The sequence below is a fragment of the Pteropus vampyrus genome, unplaced genomic scaffold (assembly GCF_000151845.1).
Source record: "Pteropus vampyrus isolate Shadow unplaced genomic scaffold, Pvam_2.0 Scaffold85, whole genome shotgun sequence".
NCBI lineage: Eukaryota > Metazoa > Chordata > Mammalia > Chiroptera > Pteropodidae > Pteropus > Pteropus vampyrus.
Genome location: NW_011888866.1, coordinates 2,061,144 through 2,083,667, shown reverse-complemented (window position 1 = coordinate 2,083,667; position 22,524 = coordinate 2,061,144). Strand labels below are relative to the sequence as shown.

Genomic DNA, 22,524 nt, shown 5'->3' with positions numbered 1-22,524 from the left:
CACAGAGGCAGAAATGAACATGGTGTGCTCTCTCCTTGCTCTCTCATGTCCCAGCTGTGTGGGAAGCTGGGGACCTAGACTGGCTTGTCACCCGGAAGTTTACTTCCCCAGATTGTAACGTCTCCTTTCTATGAGTACAAAGTCCTGAAGGCTGGGGCCCAGATGAAAAGCAGAGCAGGGAACTTAGAAAGCGGTGGCTACAAAAAACATCTTTGAAAATCTCAGTGACATTTCTCTGGCCAGACCACCTGTAACAAGGATACTTGCCTTTATTTTTTAAATAATAATTATAAGGAAAGAAGGGAATATTTTTGAATGCATGATCTAGAAACCCTACTGAAGTTTTTTTGTTTGTTTCTTTTTTGTTCTTCATTTTTGTTTTTAACTTTCGAAGTTGCTTATTTCCCCCACGCATAAAAGAATAGAATTTTTACTGGAAAGGAAAAGTAGAGAAAAGTGAAGAAAGCAAACATGACCCAAAACTATAACCTTAATGTATTCTCCTCCCAATTTTTAAAAATAGGACTAAAGATTTTTAAGAGGCAGTTTCCTATATTTAAGAAATGTTGTCCTTATTACCCTCACCCCTTCTCCAAAAAAACCAAGTCACCTGCCTTTTAGACTTAGCGAGGCCCATTACTAGCTGTGCACCAATAATGATTTACTTCTTGGGCCAATACAATTGTAAACCATCCCCCCTTCAGATTCATTTCTCATTTCCCCCTGCTCCCTGTCTCTATCAACCAATTATTACTACATGGTTAATTTTTGATGAGATAAAAGTATATTTGAATGTTTTTTTAAAAAGTCCTTCACCATGTTTGGAAATGCCCTAATCACCTCTCTTTCCCAAATAAAACTTTGCTCATCTAGATTTGTAAGATTTTAGCTGCTAAGAACTGAATGTTCTCATATTCCTTTGATTCAGGGCCATAATCACAGCCTCTCTAACTGCATGTGCATTTCAAACTGTGTATATCATGAGTTCACAAGCTAAGAAAGTTGCTTTTGTTTAAATAAGATTGATTTTACTATTTTGTAGACATTTTCTGAGCTCATACTCTACAGGAAACCATGATTCCCTGCACGTAGAAGCTTATAGTTGAGTAAAGAAGACAAGAATGTAGACAGAGAACTAACATAGGTCCCTAAGTGTGTATTGTAACTTTTAGAAAACTTTCCATGTATCCTGAAAACCCCCATCACCCTATGATAAGCAGACATTCAAAATGGGTGAAGTTGAAGAAATGATGTCTGATTAGTAAATTCCATCTCTCATTTAAATGCATAATATTTAAACAGCCACCCATTCAAGTGTATGTAATGGACCCTCGCAGTCTTGCAAATGTTTTGAGGCTCATAGTAACAGATGCTTATAACAGTAGATAATCATTGCATCCCCAAGAAAGAAACATCTACAAATAAAAACAGATCTGTACTACTTTTCTCCTAAGGAGTTTGAAACTTTTCTTGTAGCAACCTTGACTTGTAAGAAATTCCAGTAGGCTTATGTCGGAAACACTAGGGAAATTTGTCTTGGCCCTGTTCCAGTGTTACCAGTTACTCTAAAGGAGTTACTGAAAGTGGGAGGGTACTGAATTTAGTTGTGTCTGTATAGTGTATATTTTAGAACCACTACATTTTGAAATATTTTAGTTCTTTTATAAGGCCCCTTTGAGAAAATGGTCTGAAGAAAGGAGGATTGAGACCTCCCGAATCTGGTTTCTGGCTCTTTCTGTAAAGTCATGTTATCCCTGTCTACACCTCAGGCCCCCAGTGAGCGAGGTGGCTTTAATGAAGCTCTCCGTTAAGTAAAGCCAGTGTGTTGAAATCTGTGGAAGAAAGGAACCCAGCAAGAGAGCATTTAAGGGTCCATCTTTCCAATGATAGTGCTGTGTATGGATTTGTATATAAACAAATGTGGACAGTCACTATATAAATCAGTATATGAACGTACCCAAGAACTCCAGAGTTGACCAGGGCTTATAATGCACTCAAAGGTATTACCACAAGGCCCAGGCTTTCTGTCTAAAATCAGTGTTTCATTCTCAGCCACTTCCTAAAGGCACTACCCTCATTTTTCTCCCCAGTTCTGAAATACCTTTCACTCTCTCTGCCTAGGCTGAAGCCGATGTAGCTTCTCTGAACAGGCGCATCCAGCTGGTTGAGGAAGAGTTGGATCGTGCCCAAGAGCGTCTGGCAACAGCTTTGCAGAAATTGGAGGAGGCCGAGAAGGCAGCGGATGAGAGTGAAAGGTGAGGGCACCTCACCCAGCCCAGCTTTTAGCATGGGTCTTTCCTCCTGGTGGAATGGGAGAGCTTCTTTGATCTGTGGGGTTCAAGAATTTTGCAGTTCCTTGAGATCATTTCCTCATTTGATCCTAGGTATAATTTGACTGGTTTTAATTTAACATTAGTGGTTAATTTATTGGTTTTGTTTGTTTAACATGGGTGTTTTTAGGCAAAGTACATAGGGGCTTTAAACCCCACAATTACAAAGAAGACAAAGATCTTATTTCTGTCCTCATAGAGCTCACCATCCAACAAGGAAGATAGATGTATAAACAAGAAATTCTGGGGCTGTATAATGGTTCTTTCATTCCTGCTGACCCCAAAGCAATTATGCATTTTTAAAAGATAACTTTGTTTTTAAACCTACCAAGGAGGCTTAGGCCTAGTTAAGTGAACTGTGGACTATCGGTTGTCAAATAGCCCAACAAACAGGTGAAAAAGAAAGCACAGATAAAACAGAAATATGATCTGCAAAAGTAAATTGCTTTGGACTTAGTAATGCTGATAAGACACATGCACATATAAATATAATCAGATACTCGTGTCTTCTGAGCCCATTCCCACTGACTTAATTGCTCCAAGATTCAGCTTTGTGACAGTGAAGGAAAACCGTGGTCATATAGACTAGCACAACTTCGTGTATCCTAGAAGGCATTGTCTCTTATGCTCAGCCGTTGAAGTTAATGTATTCATATGGCATAGACTCCATGAGAAGAGAGAGAGTTCCGTTGCTTGAGGTATGACAAAGTAGTGGGATGGCTCAGGACACCTGAGCAGGTGAATGCAGTCATTTATTTTGTCCATTTTGCCATCTCTGAAGTAACTTTCTGCTCACTGCCACCATAGATAAAGTTAGATTTCAGACTTTAGGATTAAAGACTCTAGCTAAAGTTTTCAGCTCATTATTCATTGCTGCTTATAGTTTCTTCTCTAACCAAGAGTTTTGGAATTCTTTCAGATGACTCATCATCTCTAACAGTGTACACATACCACAGTGGTTTCGTGGCTGACTTCTTCCTGAAATACACTTGTTAGTGAACCTAAAAGGCAATCTGGCAATGTTAGACTTTGGCATAAAAAGGAGTTCAGAGATCATCGACTCCAGTCCCCTGGTTTTACAAATGAGAAAACTAGGACTAAGCCTGATGTGGCCTGCCCACAGTCTCACAGCCAACTTATGGCTGAGCCAAGACTAGAACTCAGAACTACTAAAATACATTGTAGGGCCTCATCAAAAAATAGTGGTTTATTTACCTTATTGCCTAGTTAGATTTTGGTAAGTGAATACCATTTTACACAAGTAGTTGTTCCATAAGTCTGCAATTTGGATCAGTTTAATTTTCCAAATCTTAACATTATGCCATAGGATTCATACGTATTCATCAGCGAACAAAACTTCAAAAGGTAGTGTTAACCCTGTCTCTCAAAACCCCTGCTATGAAAGATTTCCATTAAAGGCAAAACACAGTTTCTTATCTAAAGTGTTAGGATGGCCCATATGAAACTGCTATTTTTATAGGTCTGACATGATCAAATATCAGCAGTTTCATATGGTTCAATCTAGTATGTACATTTGTGGCAGATGAGGTAAGAACAGCTACCTTCTTTGTAAGAGGAAATACGTCAAGATAAATTTGCTTTTCTAACATTGGTACATTTTCAAGCTGGAGCTTCCCACCAGGAAAGGGAAGAAATCCCATTATTTACACAGCAAGTAGAGCATGTTGGCTCTCCTGTTTCCCTGCCTCCCAGTTTCAAACAGAATTCTGACATGTTACCTTTCATTCAACATTAGATTCCTGGACAGTTTCACCAGTACCGAAAGTGTGAAGTTTTGTTCGCAATAAACAGAAGTGTGTATCTTTCTGCCTTCAGCTCTGGAAACTCTTGCTTCATGGCTTAGAAAATAAAAGTAGCTCTGTGCTCTGTTTTGGTCTGCTGGTTACACTAAGCCTCACAAACCACTGCAGTACAGTGTGGGTCTGTGGAGGTCAGCTCTAAATCTTGGGTCTTGTTACTTGTCTTCCTTTTCAGAGGCATGAAAGTCATTGAAAGCCGAGCCCAAAAAGATGAGGAGAAAATGGAAATTCAGGAGATCCAACTGAAAGAGGCCAAGCACATTGCTGAAGATGCTGACCGCAAGTATGAAGAGGTCAGATCCTAGACCCAAAGCTTCATAGACCCCCAGCAGTGGCAGGGGGCAGGGATCAGTGGATACAGCCTTTCATTCTTAATTGAAATGATCTGCTTCCTTGGCAGATATGAGTGGTTTTGAGAAGCAGAATTTCTTTGTCTCCACAAAATGATTCTTATTTGATCCTTTTAGGGGATCCCAGGCTTCATCATGAAGTCAGTAGCACTGGAAAAGACCAAAGCTTCCCCAAAAGACCAGGACAAAAAAGCTGTGGCCAGGAGAAGGGAGAATTGGGCCTCTCTGTCTGTGGAAGGAGCCTCTCATGCTTTCACTGTGCAAGCAGTTCTTGGTGTGGTTCATTAGCACAGTCCAGTTCAGACAATGTGGTGTTATGGACCATGCTCTTGTAGAGATAAGACAATGCACTCGCTCAGTCGATTCATGGAGGACATTTTTAATCTGTCCTCCTTTCTCCTCAAGGTGGTAGAATCTCATTATCAACACAGGTTCATAGTTGAATCAGCTTCTGGTGATGGCCCCATGAAAACAACTTCCTATGGTAACAGAGCCAATAAGACTTAAGGTTTTAGTTTTGCCCTTAGTGTACCATGGCTATCTTGAAATGTCATTGACTCTCCTTTATTATTATCATTATTATTACCACTACTACTTCCCGATTACACTATGCCTGCTAATTTTGAAAGACTTCAAAAGATCCCTTCTTCGCTCAGTTCCTTTCTTCACTGAACAAAAATTTAACTTCATTAGTCTTTTCACAAGCTCATCTCCTGTCAGCGTCTCTTGCTATTCTGTTGGCATTTTTAACCTCCTCCACAAAAAAGGAGATTGAGGTACAGAACTCTAAATCGATGGAGTTCTCAGGATTATTTTCAGTGCTCTCTTGGCAGCCCCTACCTTTACAGCATAAAATGTGTCATGTCTCTATTTTTGAGATGATGAATTTCATATTTCTCCCTCCTTCCACACTTTGGTCTGGCTGCTATGTAATTATACAGACTTCACCTGGGTCAGACTTAAAATGAGACTGCCCACTCATAACCAATCTTTCTGGGTCTTTGTGAGCAGAAGCCTCTGGTCTCCTCTCCACTGGGACTCCTAATGGAGACTTGCTTCTCTCCAGTCCATGGGAAAGAGGATCATCTTGTGTGTAAACAAGATCTTTTAGGGGCTGATGGATCCAGTCCCCACCCCCACACCCACTTGTTCAAAGCTTGCAAACCCCATGGTGCGTGTGTATTGTGTTTATCCTGCTGCAGGTGGCCCGTAAACTGGTCATCATTGAGAGTGACCTGGAACGTGCAGAGGAGCGGGCTGAGCTCTCAGAAGGGTAAGCAGGCCTGGCTCCAGGAGGCCGTGTGTGGGGTGCCGCAGAGCAGTGACTAAACAGCATGACCTTCTGGCAGCTGCACATTTACCTGTTTCAGCTCCGGGCTTCTTATGTGCTCATTTGATGTAGACGAGCCATGAGTCTGGAACACGGAGGACTTGTGCGGGGTGTCTGTGTATGAATGCGTGTATCACTGCATGCCTTACCTGCACACTGATTTTGAGAATGGCCTTGTGCATTTCCTGTGTCCACTAACAGCCAAGTTCGACAGCTGGAAGAACAATTAAGAATAATGGATCAGACCTTGAAAGCATTAATGGCTGCAGAGGATAAGGTACTGATGACTTGTGTGGTTTTTAGGTTTAACTGCAACCCAGATGTCTTTCAGCTTCCAATACCTACTGGTTCATTTGGTATAACAACTGCACCTTCACTATACCCTCTGCTATCTTATATCTTGCTTTAAGTGCTTTCTTTGGGTCCTTTATGCTCCTTTGTTTTCTTTCAGAAATGCTCTTTGGTGCAGCCAGAAAAGAAGCCAAATTATCACACTTCAAAGTTGTTGGGTTTTGTCACCCTGCCTTTCTGCTGTTGCAAGGCTGGGGGGCAGTGTCTGTGGCGAAATTGAGTGTTTTAGTATCTGATGATTTGGCTACTTTAAGGCAGCCCTTTGTTCTCTAGGACTCAGTTTTCATTTTTTCCCATCCCTCTCCTTTTTCTCTCCTCCTTCCTTTGGCTTGTCTCCCACCCTTTCTGCCTCTGATCGAAAACATTAGCAAATGTGCCGAGCTTGAAGAAGAGTTGAAAACTGTGACGAACAACCTGAAGTCACTGGAGGCTCAGGCTGAGAAGGTAGGCCAGGAGCATGGTGTGGGGGAAAAGACACCTTTTAAGAGCTACTCAAAAGACACTCGCTTTTTCTCTTCTAAGGTCGTACCAATGAAAGCAGTAGTCCATTAGGCATTTTAATAAATAGCATTGTTTTGAAGTGATTTCTTGATGGTTATTGGATAACAGATTCTTTTTTTTTAATAGAGAATATATTTTGAGTATGTGAGTCATCTGTAACAATTTAATTTAAGCCAAGTGCCAAATGGATGTTATCTTGTTCTTATCCCATGTAAAACAATAGGTAGGAAAACAGAGACTATATTGTAGTATGCCATTTGATCTCAGAGGCTCCATTACCTCCTGAGAGAGCCTCAACATCTGTTGGCTGGGCTGGCATTTTCTTTGTATTAGAAGACAAGAGTATAGAGTGAGCTGCAGCCTGACATCTGGAACGTTCTTTCTAATTACAGTACTCGCAGAAGGAAGACAAATATGAGGAAGAGATCAAGGTCCTTTCTGACAAGCTGAAGGAGGTAATATGGGTGTTGGGTGAAGCCAACTGAATTCTAAATGAGTTTGTTTTTGTGGAGCAGGTCAGAGCTTTTTCATTTTAAAGTTACTATTCACATCATGAAATTCAAAGGTGCTCTTGGAGTACATGTGCTGTGGTAGCTGCCAGCTCTCACTGTACTGACCGACAAGTAGTTTCTGACCCATTTTATGAATGCTGTGCTTGATTTCCATTCTCTATATTCGTAGCTACTACTGGAAATTTAAAACTTCCCTATTTTGATTGAAATAAATTAAATCATTACAGGCTGAGACTCGGGCTGAGTTTGCGGAGAGGTCAGTAACTAAGTTGGAGAAAAGCATTGATGACCTAGAAGGTAAGATCTTCAGTTTTGTTTTTAATTTAATCCTTTTGGTTGAATATAGACCTGGCAAAATGATTTTCTAATCCTGATGCATCAACCTTGATATATACTTCTTTGCTCTTGCACATTCCTCCTGTCTGTCCTTGGGGTTTTCATTCTGTGGCTCTTAAACTCTTGGACCTGAGTCCTCTGCTCACCAGATGACTGTTAGCCACCAGACGGGACACGTCTCTTTTTGTAACAGCAGATGCCATCCAGTTTTGCCTTACGCTCCTCAGAAGTGTGGCAGGGTTATTTTTCATTGCGGGTAAGGTAGTAGAATGTGAGAATGACTGGTATATTTTCTATCGTTAGTAATATTTCCTAATTGTCAGAATGGTATAGATTTGTTTTTAGACACAACCCATCTTCTTCCAAGTATGAAGAAGGGTTTGGGTTGGGTTTTTGGTTTTTTGTTTTTTGTTTTTGTCATTAGTTATCTTGGCAAATGCTCTGTATTCTGAAAGAGGAATGGGGGATAATAGGGCATCATATTTTGAAATTATACTTAAAAACATTTTTCCCCTAATTTAAGTTTTATTGTAGTAACACTCAGAAATCCTAAATGTTGAGAAATCCTGAATATGTCTCACAGAAATCCAAAATGTTGAGATTGAAGGCTTGTGGTCAGTTTTGAAAAAGAAAGAAAAAATGCATAAAACATATACATCCAAGGAAGAAGGAGCTAGAGAAGGGCCTGGGGATTGGTGTAGGTAGTAACTAAGCTAGTGGAGAAGAGAGAAAGACAAATGGTTGCAAAACTGTTCAACTATAGCAAAGTACAGAGCCATCAATGCAAAAACTAAATTGCAGACTTGGCACACCACCACCATAAAAAGTGTGGCTGTCCTCGCTTGTCAAGCCTCCTGGACCACTAACAGGGCATCTTGATTGGGAAGACCACAAGGAGTAGTTTAAATGGCACTAAGAAGTCCATATCCCAGTGGTCTCCTTTGGTCAGGAAGTCAGTGGTTTGAAGGTGGAGCCAGATAAGGATTATAGACTATAGTCACAAACTGTTCTTCCAAAACACTGCCCTTGGATATTTTTCCACTGTTTATAGTTGCAGGTGGCTGACTACTCCAGTGTAATTAAAATATAGCTCTAGAAAAGAAAGACATTCTATTATTACCCGGCCAGGAGGCAGCCTTCTGTGGTTTTGTTCGGGACTTAACGTGGTTTACTGATATACCTACCATATTTGTTATGATTTTCATATTGCGTCTTTCTTGTTTTATTTTCTAATGGGTTTTGTTCTTTTTGTTTTTGTTTCAATTCGTTTAAAAACAAAACGCACGCGTCCTGCATTGGCCACCTGCTGCGGCACCAATTCCTTCATGCATTGCCCTTTTCTTGCTGCTGTGTCGGGATGGCGCCCATGCCACCCTCACTCACCCTCCATCTCTTGATCACTCTCCATGTCCTTGCACCTCTGCCTTCCACTTCCTCGTCATAGACGAGCTGTACGCTCAGAAACTGAAGTACAAAGCCATCAGCGAGGAGCTGGACCACGCTCTCAACGATATGACTTCCATGTAAATGTTCACCCACCCTGCCTGCTCACATTCGCGCCCTCATGCTAATATGATAAACTCACCGCTGCTCCTTTCTGTGCTTCCAGAATCTCCATCTTTACACCTTTCTGCCTACTCTCTTTGCATAATCTAGGATAGCCATTGTTTTTTCACTTTTTACTAATATAAAGGCCAAGTAAATTAAGTGTCTGTACAAATCGTTTTCCTTTCAGAATTCATTCATTTCCCGATCCGTAGGCTAGATCATTCCCACTGAGCCGTGATCTGGAATAAGAAAGACTGGAGCACTGTCCTTTTAGGAAATTAAACTAGGCTCAAGTAAAATTAGGAGGTCATGCAATTGTGCAGGAACTTCCCAAAGAAATATCAAAAATTGGTTTCCTGAGATTGAATTAACAATGATCATTTTAAAAAAAAAAAAAAGTAAAATTTAAGAACCCTAAAGAGTCAGGTTACTGAGGGTCTGAGGGACAGGAAGTTGGTGCACTACAGCCTAAAGACTGGTGCTTTAAAAGATCACCTCTTCCTCACTGTTAAGAATTCTAGAGAGAAACACTCTCCTGAGTAGCCAAGCCTTTAATTTTCTGTGTTTATATAAAGGGAATTAAAGTACCCCCAACAAGCACCACAACTTGTGTCAAAGAAATGGGACATAAAACACAAATTGCACAATATGAGTTTGGGAGTTAATGGCCCAGCTTTTACTACTGTGAGGCACTAAGAGATGGAGTAAATAGTCTTGTTCTCATGAGAACCTTGAGCACACACAACTAATTTCTATATTACTAACCAAACCTAAACTTTAAACTTATTCTGTCTCTTTAAAATCTAACCTGGAGTGTTTCACAGAGGGTTCTCTTACCCTGATAATGTGGCACTGAATTCCACATAAGCTGGAAATTTCATTTTCCAGGCCCAGCTGTCCTTCCTTCACCCATGCAGAAAAATGGTAGCTTGAAGGGTGTGGCCCGTGCCTGCTGCTTTACAGCTTATAGAATCTCCATGTTACCCTAGAGACAGGATGGTCACTATGGAAACTAGAGAAAGCGCCCCCCTCTCCCCTATCTCTGGTCTTTCCATGAGACCGTAAACATGCTGATTCTATGGGGAAAACTTGTATCAAGTATGAGTAAATATACTACAAGATGGGTTAGCTCAAAATTTATTTGTAAAACCTGTTCCTGGGTCTTAAGATGGACCCTTACCCTGAGGGGGCTTGTGATACCTGAGGGCGGTCCAGACCCTAGGTGGGGCAGGGATCGACCTCCCGCAGGTGCAGCTGGCAGCAGGTTTTGCATGTCTGCTTCTCAGCTCTTTCAAGTGCTGCTCTCATCTGTTAGTCTGGTTTTCCTTTTTTTCCATTGTGCCACTTTTTTCTTTTTCTCCCACCTTTTCTCTTCATGCAGATAAGTTTCTTTGCTTCACTTCTCCCAAGACCCCTTCATCAAGCTGGATGTTCCGCCTCTCTCAGCTCTGCAGTTTGTCTCTTCCCCAGCTGACCCTGGTTCTTTCTTTTAGCATCCTGCCTTAGGGCCAGGCGCACACTGTGCTTTCTATTGTACAGAAGCTCTTCATTCAGTGTAAAATAAACACTGTGTAAGCTATTTCTGTTTGCTATTCTTTTTACTTCTTATTTATTGACATTTTAGTTTCAACACTGAATAAAACTACAAATCTGCTTCATGCATATAAGGGTTAATTTTTGGCTGCTGCTGGGTTTTTTATTTTTTATTTTTTTCATTCTGAACATTATACATTAATATCAAGAGTTTTTAAGACAGTAGTTCCTTGTGGAACTTTGAGAAAATAAAAATACTCATGCCTGGGTCCCTCTCAGAGTTTTGGTTTCCAGAATTTAGAATGAGGCCCTGGGCATTTGTGGGTTTTATTTTTGTTTTTTGGGGGTTTTTTGTTTGTTTTTAAGAGATCGTGATAGTTCTAGTATGTAGTCTGGGCTGAGGACCTCTGCACAGGACACACTGCTTGTTGGGGTCTGAAGATCCACCTGGAGCAGTGACTTCTTCCGCCAGAGGTTTTGTCTGGGACGTGGTGAGCCCTCTCTGTTGCTGCTTAGGTGGCCCTCCTCTGGAGGTGGAGGCTAACCAATGAAGTGCTCATGATGAATGCCATAGCCATCCCACGTTACTAGGAGTTTATACACTGGGAAAGGTGAGAAAGAACTTGGATCCAAACCATGTAAGTGTAGGTGATTGTCGATCCTCCTTTTACAACACAAAGAAGAGTTAAAACGTTTTAAAAGTATATTCATTACTCAGCCACCTTTATTATCATGAGATGACATCTTAGGTTTTCTAAATATGATTATGTTCAAGTTGAGGTTTAATTTTGTGCTCTGAAGCACATCATGTATTCTTTAGGAAAGTTTTACTTACATAATCTTTGCAATAATACTTGGTTTTTAAAAAAAAATTGTGGATATGTTTAATGTATAGCCATTGACATTGATTCTTTTTTTCCTCTAAAAAAAGTAGTGGAAATGCTTCAAAATATAGTTACATTTCGTTTGGGCTTTGCTATTTCAACTCAAAAACAGCAATTAAGTGATTTGCCAAAAACACATTGCAAAATTAGAACTTTAAAATGATGTGGACTTTTGTTTCCTAATTCCCAACATTTCTTTGTCTTCAACAATCTGACTATATCTCTCCTGTGTTTTAAGTGTGGGTGATCTTCATTTCATCTGTGTGCAGTTTTTGTTAGCCTAAGAGGTTTGATGTACTACTATTTGATATATATGATATACTCAATTTATACTCAGATAAATTTGGACAAGCTGAAAATAATATCAAAGACTTCAGAGCAGATGATTAACACTCTGCTTACGAGGGCTGTAAATTAAATTATTTTAGTAGTGCTACAGTAAACTTTTTAAAATTTAGATTCTGGACAGTGTCTCTCCCTTGAGAATATAAAGACTTCTGTAATTTTATGTTCTTTTCCTAAGACTCCTTGGGCCTGTTTTCGAGTATGAGTCCTGCCTTGTTCTTTTTTAAATTCAGAGTAATAGAAGTTGGCCCTTCTCTGAGTGCTTCCTACAATAGACTAAATGACAAATCTGTAAGTTCTGCTGAGCATATATTCAGTTAATTCTGAAAGCACATCTATTGTTTTGAAACTCTCCCTCTCAGAGACTTTCATACTTTCTATAAGTATATCCTACAAGAGGAAATGGGAAACTGATGGATTGGGAAGGCAAATTTGAATAGCCCAAGAAGGTATATGGGTACACAAGAGGTTAAATAGCAAGTTGATTTTACCAAGAAATTGTCAGAGCCCAGGCTTCTAGTTTAGTGTGTTAGGCCATAGCTACAGCTGCTGCAACAACCTAGGTTGGACCAAACCCAAAACATTGCTGAGTCAGGGTTCTAGAGGCCCCAGACATCTGGAAGGTAGAACAGGAGGGGAAAATACTTCCAAACATATAAACAGTTCTGGTCCCTGCCCTCACCCAGGCATACCAGCTCTATGGCAGCTGAAGTGGAGCAGGTCCAAGGGAGGATGTGTTAGGGACAGCCGTCATTTAAGATGAATTCACACTGATCCTCTGGATTCTCTAGAATTTCTCCGAAGTTCTTCCATTCTAGCTTGGCCAAACATTGGCTCAGCAAACAGACATCCTGCCTGCCCGTGGCAATAGTTATCCCATGCCATATTGTGAATGTATTAGAGGGGTTTAGATTTTGCAGCCCCCAAGCATATGACATATACAAGACAACTGTAGAAGGTAGTGAGGATGTGGTAAAGAGGTGAACCAGAAATGTTCGTCGCCCTCAATGAGCTGGGCATCTTATGGGAAGATAGTCTGAACTAAAAGATTGTGTGCATTCAGAATCAAAGAATAATTCTGACCGGGAGCTACCTGGAGAAAGTAACGTTTGACCAAGGTTTTGAATATTCAGAAAATTTGGATGAGCAAAGAGGACAAGGCCGGAGATATTCCAGGCTGGAAAGTGTAATGAATATAATACCTTCCCCATCTTCTACCACTTATAAGAGAAAATTAAAATAATGTCTCAATTTTCCAACAAACCTGGAAGTAGAGACCGGACATTTTCATTTTCCCCAGGAGTAGGGCCGTCAGCTTTTCAGGATCACCTAAGTAGAATTTCTGGGTCCAGGTTGTCACCATCATTCAAAACAATCATGTGTCCATCAGCTTTTTTGTGTTGGTGCCAGGCTCTCCTCATTGTATGGGTATCCCTTGGACTGACTCTTATAGTTGGCTTCCTTGCCATGTGAGCAGATTACAATGCCGATGTGTAAAATTTCTATCACACTGGTCTCCTTGTAGATGTCCAAAGTTTTGCTCATTTTATACATATACATCTAGCACCAAACATGAATGCCATCTTCAAGAAGGAAGCAGGTAAATTTTATGTCAGTTTTGAGTAGAGATAAGTGCTTGTTCTTTGGCTGTTGGAGAGGGTAGCACCCTATATCAAACCTAGATGAGAGTTCAGAATTCGCACCCTGCATTATGTTGATTGGGCAACAGGGAACTTAGTTCTGCATTTTGAAAAGTGTTAATGCAGTAGTGGTAGCCCCCTCGAGTTACCACCTGAAAGGAAAGCCAGCCCTGGGAGTGATGATGAAAGAGTTCCTGGAAGAGGTGAGCAGAAGTGGGCCAGTCGAGGCTTCACCATAAGATCTCCACTGAGCCCCACCGCGGAGTAGATGATGTGCTGGGCTCGCCTCCAGCCTTGCCTCAGTTTTTCAGGCTGTTGTTAGAAACTGCATTCATCTTGGTTCACACAGTGGTTGTAGTGGGGTGCAAGAGGGACGCCCACTCTCTCCTACTTGTACCCTGTTGCTCCCTCACCCCTCTCCCTAATCCCCAAGAAAAAAATACTGACTTTTCCTAAGTCTGCCGGGCCTTTGCCGTCTACCTTCTTGGACACAGGACAGATGACCATGGGGTAAGGGTAACCTCAGCAAGTGACCAGTGCCTGAGGTATCTGTGTTCTGTCTGTTAACTCCCTCTCTCCAAGTCCAGCTAACCTCTCTTCTGCCTCTTCTTTCTCTTCTGCTAACCTGCTTGCTGACCTGTACAGATCAACTCTACCAGCAACTTGAGCAAAACCGCCGCCTAACTAACCAACTAAAGCTGGCCCTGAATGAGGATTAAACTTAAGAGGGAAAGAACTTGGGCCGAATTCTAGGAATGAAGCCCATGGGCAGGAAATCTAAAACTGTCTGTCATACCTTCAATTATAGGGTTGAAAACAGTTGCTTTCTGCAGAAATGTACATGAAAGGATTCAGCCGAAAGGCTGGTCTTGGCTGCATTTTCCTCATATCTGGAATATTTCAGTTCTATTTAATCCCCCAAAAAAGCTTTTATGGTAAAATATATGCATTATGTATAGGAATAAATATAACAAGCACTCCTCTTTGCATTGGTAGTTCCTCTTGTTTGAACTGATACATAGTGAAGAAAACCCCACTCCCCCCAAAAAATGTTTTTTATCTCCTACAGGGAACTTTTAAGTTAGCCAAAGCAGTGGAGTGTGTATGTGTATAACCATATATATATTATATATATAGGATATAATATATATAATATATATTCCTATTACATATTCATATTCTTGACTTCTTAATATAGTGTTTGAAATATGATTAAATGTACCTATGCTTGGGCAAAATAGCTTTTGAAAACAGCAGCTCATGTCAAGTCCCTGATTGTCTGAAAGGTATGCTTTTATTCAGTCTAACGGTGTTGTTGGAATTTGGTGAGAATGTCATGCTGATGATAAATAGAATGCTATAAAAATAGTAAGAGAATGCCCTACTGAAGTGTGCATGAAACGTTGATGATTTTTTTAATGAGCAACAGAAATAAATCATTCCAAAAGTTGTCAGAAAACCAATTTACGTCATCTTTGTTTTCTGTGAGATTGTTACGGCACAACTCCCAGGCCTTAAACTGCCTGCAACTCATAAATGTCTGCTGTTATTAACTTCAGTGCTGCAAGCACCTCTCCCTGTTCCCACAGCACACGACCAGTGGACCTTCACCAAACCCACCTGCATTTTATTCTCAGAGTGGATTGTTGGTGAAGGTTCGCCTGACCGCTGTGTGAGAACCTGCTGTGCCTGTAGTTCTTTCAGGTCAGAGATGGCTCTCTTCTTTGTAGGTCCTTGTCTGGAGATGAGTAATGTCTTACAAGCATGCCTAGTCCTAATCATCTTATCCTGTGTTTGCGATTGATGTTTGCCTGCCTAAATGTACAAACCACCATTGTGTCCAAAGTGCAGCTATTCATGACTTAATTTTCTAATCCCACCACAGAGAAAGTGGCTCATGCCAAAGAAGAAAACCTTAGTATGCATCAGATGCTGGATCAGACTTTACTGGAGTTAAACAACATGTGAAAACCTCCTTAGCTGCGACCACATTCTTTCATGTTGTTTTTGTTGTGATTTGTTCTGTTTTTAAACACCGTGCTTATCATGAAACCCCTTAAATGCATTTTTATTTACTTTTACCACTGTCACAGAAACACCCACAAATACTGACTAGATTGAGGGGTGGGGAAAACACACACACACAGAGGCAAGCCCGGTCAGAGCAATAATGATTTAAATGTGCCATTTCCCAAGCTGCCGTTGCCACACTTCTGTAGAGTTTAGCAACACAGTATACTTAATCTAGGAACCCTCACTAAAGCAGAAAGATTTCAACTCAAAGTGCCAACGATATGTTCAACAGGAAGATTACTGTTGGAAGCAATCAGGTGTGGACTGGTGCTACTTTAAACAAAAGGCCCACTGTGGTCTTTCATTCAATGGCATACAATTTTGAATTCTGTCCAACAATAATTTATTTTGTCTTGAGTTTTACTATGAGATGAGAGTATAAATTCTGTATGCCTGAATTCACTAAAGCCAAGGGTTTTTAAGCCACACTGCTCTTTTAAGACTATTTCCTTCTAACTGGCACATTTGCAGCTCATTACAACTGGTAGGATGGCATTCGATGTGGATTTCCACTCTTCATTTCTCCATGTTAAAGTGAAAGATTTAGGCACTACATAGAAATGGTAAAGAAACAACATTTTCTTAAGAGTTATAACTACAGTAGTCTCCCCTTGCCCACTGGAGATAGCTCCCAAGACCCCCAGTAGATGCCTGAAACCGCGGATAGAACCCTATATATGCTATCTTTGTTCCTATACACACAGCTCTTCACTTGAAGCACTTTACGGCTTCTCTCTGGCATATTCAAATCGAAAGGATCACTACTGTTGCGCCTTGGGACCATTTTTAAGTAAATATAAGGGTTACTTGAACTCACGCACTGCAATACCATGACAGTCAATATGATAACCAAGACAGCTACTAAGTGACCATTGGGTGGGTGGCGTGCGCAGCGTGGAAGCGCTGGACCAAAGGATGATGCGGTGCGCAGTGGGACAGTGCAAGATTTTATCACACTACTCAGAATGGCATGCAATTTAAGGCTTACAAATGGTCTATTTCTCAACTTTTCCATTTAATGTTTTCCAACCGTGGTTGACTGCAGTTAACTGAAACCGAGGAAAGTGAAACTGCAGATAAGGGGGGACTACTGTATGTGTAAACATTGTATAATGATATGGAATAAAATGCACATTGTAGGCCATTTTCTAAACTTAGTGGTCCTGTTGTTTGTATGTTTTTACTTTGTGAACTTTAGATCGTGTAATCGACCTACCTTCCCTCACAAATGATTTAAAGCAAAAGAATATCCCAAAGTCCAGGGAAAAACTGGGTTTCAGGTGTTATCTCCCCAGAAGTACTCAAGGCAATATCCCCTTGGTCTGTTAAAGTTGTTACCAAACAGGAAAGACCCTTTCCAAAAGACTCTCCATATCATTGATATATATCTGCACATACTAGAGACCTTTTATAGTAGTTTTACTGGTTTAGGTTAGTTAGCTTTCTCCTCCCCTCCCCCCACCCCCCAAATATTAGCTAAGTCTTCAGCAGTGGCATGCACACACATCAACAAATTGTGGGTTAGTGCACTAAAACTGTCCCCCAGCAGTGTGATTTTTACTTAAAGGTATTGCTTTAAGGGGTCTTTGTGATTTTCTGCTTTCTAACTCTTGGTGAGTTCTAAATTCAATACGTCTTCATTTTCTCAGACTTGGAAACCGAAAATATCATAAGTTGCTCTTAAAGACTTTTAAGCAAATAAAAATAGGTTACAAGATTAGTTGGCCAGACTCGTGCTGCAGGAGAAAAAAGGACATTCTCATGAAAAGTAAACAACACAGTAGAATTGAAATAAATGAAAATTCGTTTGGATGCACGAGTACTATTTATTGAAAAATATTCAATATCTGTAGCTGTTCTAAGCCCTTCGACCAGGTATTTTCTCTCCACAGAAAGAGTAGGTGTAAGGCAAAGAACCCACATAAAAGTCTGGAGCCTGGACTTCTAATTTCCGCTTGCGAAAAGCTGTCCCCTGCTCAAGACAAATTAACACTCTGGGTCTCAACCTTCCCACATCTTCACCACCCCTAGGCTCACCCCTGCCGGTCCTCAGTAGGCAAGAAATGCCTCTACCTCACTGTAGTCATAGAGGCCTTTCTTCACTTCTCTCACCCAGCACTTTTCACTTTGAGAGCCAGATCTGGCTTCCTCTTCACTATCTGTCTAGCCTGTCAAGTCCCTAAATCTGAAGTTCTTCATCTATGAAATACAGAAAAGATTAGTACCTAGCTCATAGGTGATTGTCATGAGACTCAAATGTATAACCCATGTAATAAGGTACATAGCACAGCACCTGGGGCATTCTTGATGACCATTAACTGCTGCTGTCCTCAACCTGCTTCGTGTGCTCCAGAGACCACCACAGAGGGTATTTAATATCCAACTTGATGAAGCTGGGACAACACTTAACTTTGCCCCAAATTATGACAATGATGATTAATGCTATCCTCAGATACCATATGCCAGAACCTGTAATAGGCACTGACAAGTGTTACTTCAGCTTCACATCCATCCCCATTGTACGAATATAGAAACAGGCTCAGGAAGGCTGAGTAAACCTACTCATAGTTCCATAGCTCACAAGTAGTAGGGTAAGGTTCCAAACTCGGGCCTGTGGAACTACAAAGCCCTATTTGGATTCTTCCTCCATTTAAATGTTTCCAACATTTTACAGCAGAAGAAAAGCAACTACTAGACATAAGTAGAAACAGATGAAGCAGCAGGTACATCTGGGAGGGGAGGAAACTGGGAAGATGTAGGTTAAGTCAGCTTGCAGCTGACGTGATCACAAGTGGGTGGTTTAACTTCTTCCCTAGGTCCCAGGGGTCAGATGAAATAAATAAGGCATGCCATTTCGAAGAATTATTATTATCTAATCTCTGATAAATAGAAAAGGGAGAGCACCCTGTCTCCTTGGGTCTGAGCCAGTGTGATAAACCGAACATGCCGCTCTGTGAGGTCAGGGGAGATTGATTAGGGCTCTTCAGTATGGCAATGCCAAGGCTGGAAGCCGATATGGTCACCATTTAGAAAACCATGAAGTACAAAGAAAGAATTCAAGATTCACACTCTAAATTCCATTCCTGAAATTCAGCAGGTCCAGATTTCAGAATGAACAGCTGGAAAAGTTGCCCTGTTCAGAGTAAAACACTGAAACTCCACAGAGGAAGGCTAAGGGGAAGAATATAAGCACCTTCCAAAAATGTTTAAATTTGTCATGAGAGTTCTACAATCTGTTAACTGGGATTCAAAGGAAAGCACTTCGTGGATACATTCTGAACTTTGAGACTGCCATTAAACAATTCCCCTTCTTACTGCTCCTCAAGATACTGTTAGCAGAAACAAAATTTAAATTTCGTGTATGCTGGTATGTATCCTCTGGAGTTTAATACTTTGGCCTGATTTTTTTCTTCTCCGGGAATAAAGAAATGTCTTTTTTTCTACTTGAACAAATATTTGAGTGTATGTTAACCACTTTTTCAACTTGTCAACACGATTTGTAGATGTGTTTTTTTTTTTCAGTCTGCAGTCAGATGTACATACAGAAAAAAAAAATCTGAATTCTCCAATTTAAAAAAGCACTGGGGTGCTCAGGAAGCCATCATTTCTAGAATTAGAGACAGGGGTTTGGAAAAGAATGTCAAGCAGTGCAAGAAGTGTTTTTTCTATCATATATATTTTTTGACATTGAGAGTTTTCAGAGCTACATTCCTCCAACAGATGTCATAAATTCTGTTTGTCAAACAATGAATGAAGCTATGTTGATGGTTCACTAATACGAATAAAACTTTTGCCAAATTTTTGACAAATGGGCATTGACCTAGAGGGTAAGACTGGTTCCTGCTGCCTGTGAGAGTTTTATTTCCATCTTTTACTAAGGCCACAGAGAACAAAGAGTCGAGTCAAGGCCTTATCAGGGCCTGCCAGGGCTGATGCTCTAACTAAAATGCTGATTCAGAGCTGGAAGAAGGCTTATACTCACCGAGGCCCAGAGAGGTTTATTGGCTTGCATGCACAAAGTCATTTGGTTAGTTGAGTTCAACCCTATGGAGTTCAGCTCCCATGTGGGGCAAGCAGCCCAGTGTGAGTCTTGGAAACCAGAGAGGCCAGCTTCAAATCCTGCTCCACCACTCATTGTGTGCCCTAGGTTAATTTTACCATTAGAGCAGCAATATTTTTATCCGTAAAGGAGATAGATGGTTTGCCTCTTCACATGCTTGTGTGCTTCCTCACTGGGCTGAGAACTAAAACCAGGTGATGTGTGTAGAATGTCGTCCTTCGCTCTTATTCTTCCTCCAGTCCCTTTTCAGTTCAGCCCTGAGCCTTTCCCCACCTCCTATTGGGTCCTTAGGGTTACTGAAAGTAACACCCCGACCACACCATTCATTGCATTACAATGCCACCCCATACATAGAAGAGATTTGAAATACATTTGTTGATCGGACGAATGGCCCAGACACAAATGTTGAAGTAACAATTCCGGAGTTGATAGTCACCTGTACACAGGAGGTGAAGAATATCTCTGATAGATTCAAATTTCATTTTTAAGCAAAACACCAGCCCTTGAAAATATGTTTCTGTTGCTTCATTCTCAAACTGCATTTGTATGTGTTGCCGAGTCAGCTGACAGAATATGGAATCTTGCTCGTAGGTCTTGCCACAGACATAAATGAAGGCAGGTCAGCCCTTGTTCATTCTTGAGGAACCGCTTGGCAACCGCTTCAGTATCCACTGTCTCCAGAGGAAAGCTAATGATGGAAAAGGTAAAGAGCCCTTTGTGTGTGTGACCAAGGGATGATTCTCCCAAGGGGCCAGCTGGGCATGGCTGGGCAGGAAGCATGAAGGAGTCAGCTCCCTCTGGGTGGATGCTGAATAGAGATGGGGCGAGAAAGTCGTGAGTCCTGATCTGTTTTCAACTCATGAAATACTCAGGATTTGGAATACTGCCTTTCCAGTGGAACTCTTATTCCGGAGCTTAGACTCCTAAATCAAGTATTAAACTCCCAGGTACATGCAATGGAATAACATAGGCCCATGGCCTTCCAATGAGCCGGGTTCCGATGCTGACTACATCTCGCATCAGCACACCATTCCAAGCCCATTTCCTCCTTAAAAACCACGTTTCACAGTAAAAACAAATTGCCAAGTAACTACTTGAATTGCTGTGGTCAAAGACACTTGGGGAAGAAGCAACTTTACCCTTCAAGGTTCTTTTGGTTAGTCTAATAATATACCTACATGAGACAGATTAACAAGAGAAAAGTAACCAAACTTAATTATATATGTATATATGGGAACTTCACATACATGATGAGAGAGTCAGAGACTCCACATACAGGAGAGGTTCAGGGACAGAAGGTTAAAATGAGGTATATATGGCATTCTGAGGTAAGGCACATTAGGGCTTCAGAGGGGTGGTAGGTCATTCGTAGGTTGGTAAGAAGAGCAGATGTTTAGTAATTAGATATTTGCCCTGCCTTATAGATAAATCAAAAAGTTATCTCTAGTAATAACTCTTATTATGGGAAAGGCCCAAATTTAAATCCTTTAAGGGAAAGGTAAGTGTCTCATGAGCTCATAGGGTGTTGATTGCCTTCAGTTCAAAATAATTTATGTGCCAAAGTGTCACTTCCTGGGAAGGCCCATTCTGAACCCCTTCAATACCATTATCTGAAGTGAGCCCTGTCACTGTCTCAAAGCAGTTAAATATTATTGCTAAAAGCCCAGCGATCAGCATATTGGAATTGTGACTCAGCACTTGGGCAGTAGGGTTCTTCATTTTCATTTTTAAGGTGGGCGCTGGCTTCACAGGGATGGCTAGCATAGATGTATTTTGGAACCCAGCCAGGACGTGATTAACTGTTGGCTTATTCAGCTTTAAGACTCTCATTCTTTGATTTGGCTTCCTACTATGTTCTCAGAAATTACCCCTTTCTAGAACACTCCAAGATTGTCTGCCTTAGCACTTTCCCAAGAAATTAAAAAGGAACAAGGCAGAACAATTGGCCCAGGAATAGGAATGTACTAAATGTAAAGAAAATGTGCCTCGGTGAAGTGTTTCTAGTCTCAGATTCTGGCAAAACTGCTCACATCTTTTCAATCACTAATCTTCTGCTTGAAAACTCCTATCCAGAATGTCTACTGTTTCTGGCTTGTGTTCTCTCTTCCCGCTCTGGCTACAATTTTTTATTTCTTGAACCCCTTGCTCTGCTCTCTTTCTCTTAAATACAGAAAGGGCTTTCATATCGTCTCCCAGTAACTAGAGAATATGTGACAATTAAGATTATACATGAATCGGCCTATGAGACTAAAAATATTTCTACTTAAGCACACATTATTATTTTAGGGACTATAGTTTGGGGATTGTAGGACAATATAGGAAAAGCATAAAATAGACTTCTTGCCCTCAAGGAGTCTGTAATCTAGAGTAAGCAATGCACACACATTAAAAATAATAAGATGATTGCATGGTAAATTGAGAGTAAATGATACAGGAATGCATTCGAAACAGACATTATGTCCCTTTCCTAGAAGATTTTTTTACTGGAAAAGGCTCACTTAGGCAAGCTGTATAATTTTCTCAGTACTCAAGCTACAGGCAGTTCACAACTCACCTTTACTTCTCAAACCTTAGAAACAAGATCTCTGCTCATTTATAAATGCTTTGGTTTTGCTATTTACTCTGGCCACCAAGTTTTGTGTTCTTTATTGTAGGTATTTTTTCTGCTGGACTTAATTTTTAAATTCTCCGCTCTTACCCACTCCCCACTCCTTGTCTTATGCCATTTAATTTTTCTTTTTTTAATTTTTGGTCTTACTATACCTTTGCTTTTACCCTAGAGCAGGGGACCCCAGTCCCTGGACCATAGACTGGTACCAGTCTGTGGCTTGTTAGGAACTGGGCAGCACAGCAGAAGGTGAGCGGCAGGTGAGCTAGTGAAGCTTCATCTGTGTTTGCAGCCTCTCCTGAG

General features: G+C 40.9%; 1 protein-coding gene and 1 long non-coding RNA gene across 18 annotated transcripts in view; one reads left to right on the top strand and one right to left on the bottom strand.

Annotated features, from left to right (window-relative positions):
• TPM1 (tropomyosin 1) overlaps window positions 1–16,706 on the top strand; it is a 27,736-nt gene extending 11,030 nt beyond the window's left edge. For 4 of the 17 annotated variants that reach the window (XM_011363384.2, XM_011363381.2, XM_011363378.2 and 1 more), the window contains 7 exons: window positions 2,122–2,255; window positions 4,326–4,443; window positions 5,703–5,773; window positions 6,032–6,107; window positions 7,075–7,137; window positions 7,422–7,491; window positions 15,366–16,706. In XM_011363384.2, the coding sequence (XP_011361686.1) occupies window positions 2,122–2,255; window positions 4,326–4,443; window positions 5,703–5,773; window positions 6,032–6,107; window positions 7,075–7,137; window positions 7,422–7,491; window positions 15,366–15,448 (615 nt within the window). In that variant the 3' untranslated portion in view covers window positions 15,449–16,706. Of the gene's footprint in view, window positions 1–2,121; window positions 2,256–4,325; window positions 4,444–5,702; window positions 5,774–6,031; window positions 6,108–6,549; window positions 6,626–7,074; window positions 7,138–7,421; window positions 7,492–8,974; window positions 10,741–14,125; window positions 14,470–15,210; window positions 15,340–15,365 lie in introns of those variants that run through there. The other 13 variants (XM_011363386.2, XM_011363382.2, XM_011363389.2 and 10 more) reach the window with 9 other exon arrangements.
• Window positions 16,707–19,210: 2,504 nt separating this feature from the next.
• LOC111742017 overlaps window positions 19,211–22,524 on the bottom strand; it is a 7,469-nt gene continuing 4,155 nt past the window's right edge. The window contains exon 2 of the long non-coding RNA XR_002781141.1: window positions 19,211–20,301. This is a non-coding gene — a long non-coding RNA (uncharacterized LOC111742017). The remainder of the gene's footprint in view (window positions 20,302–22,524) is intronic.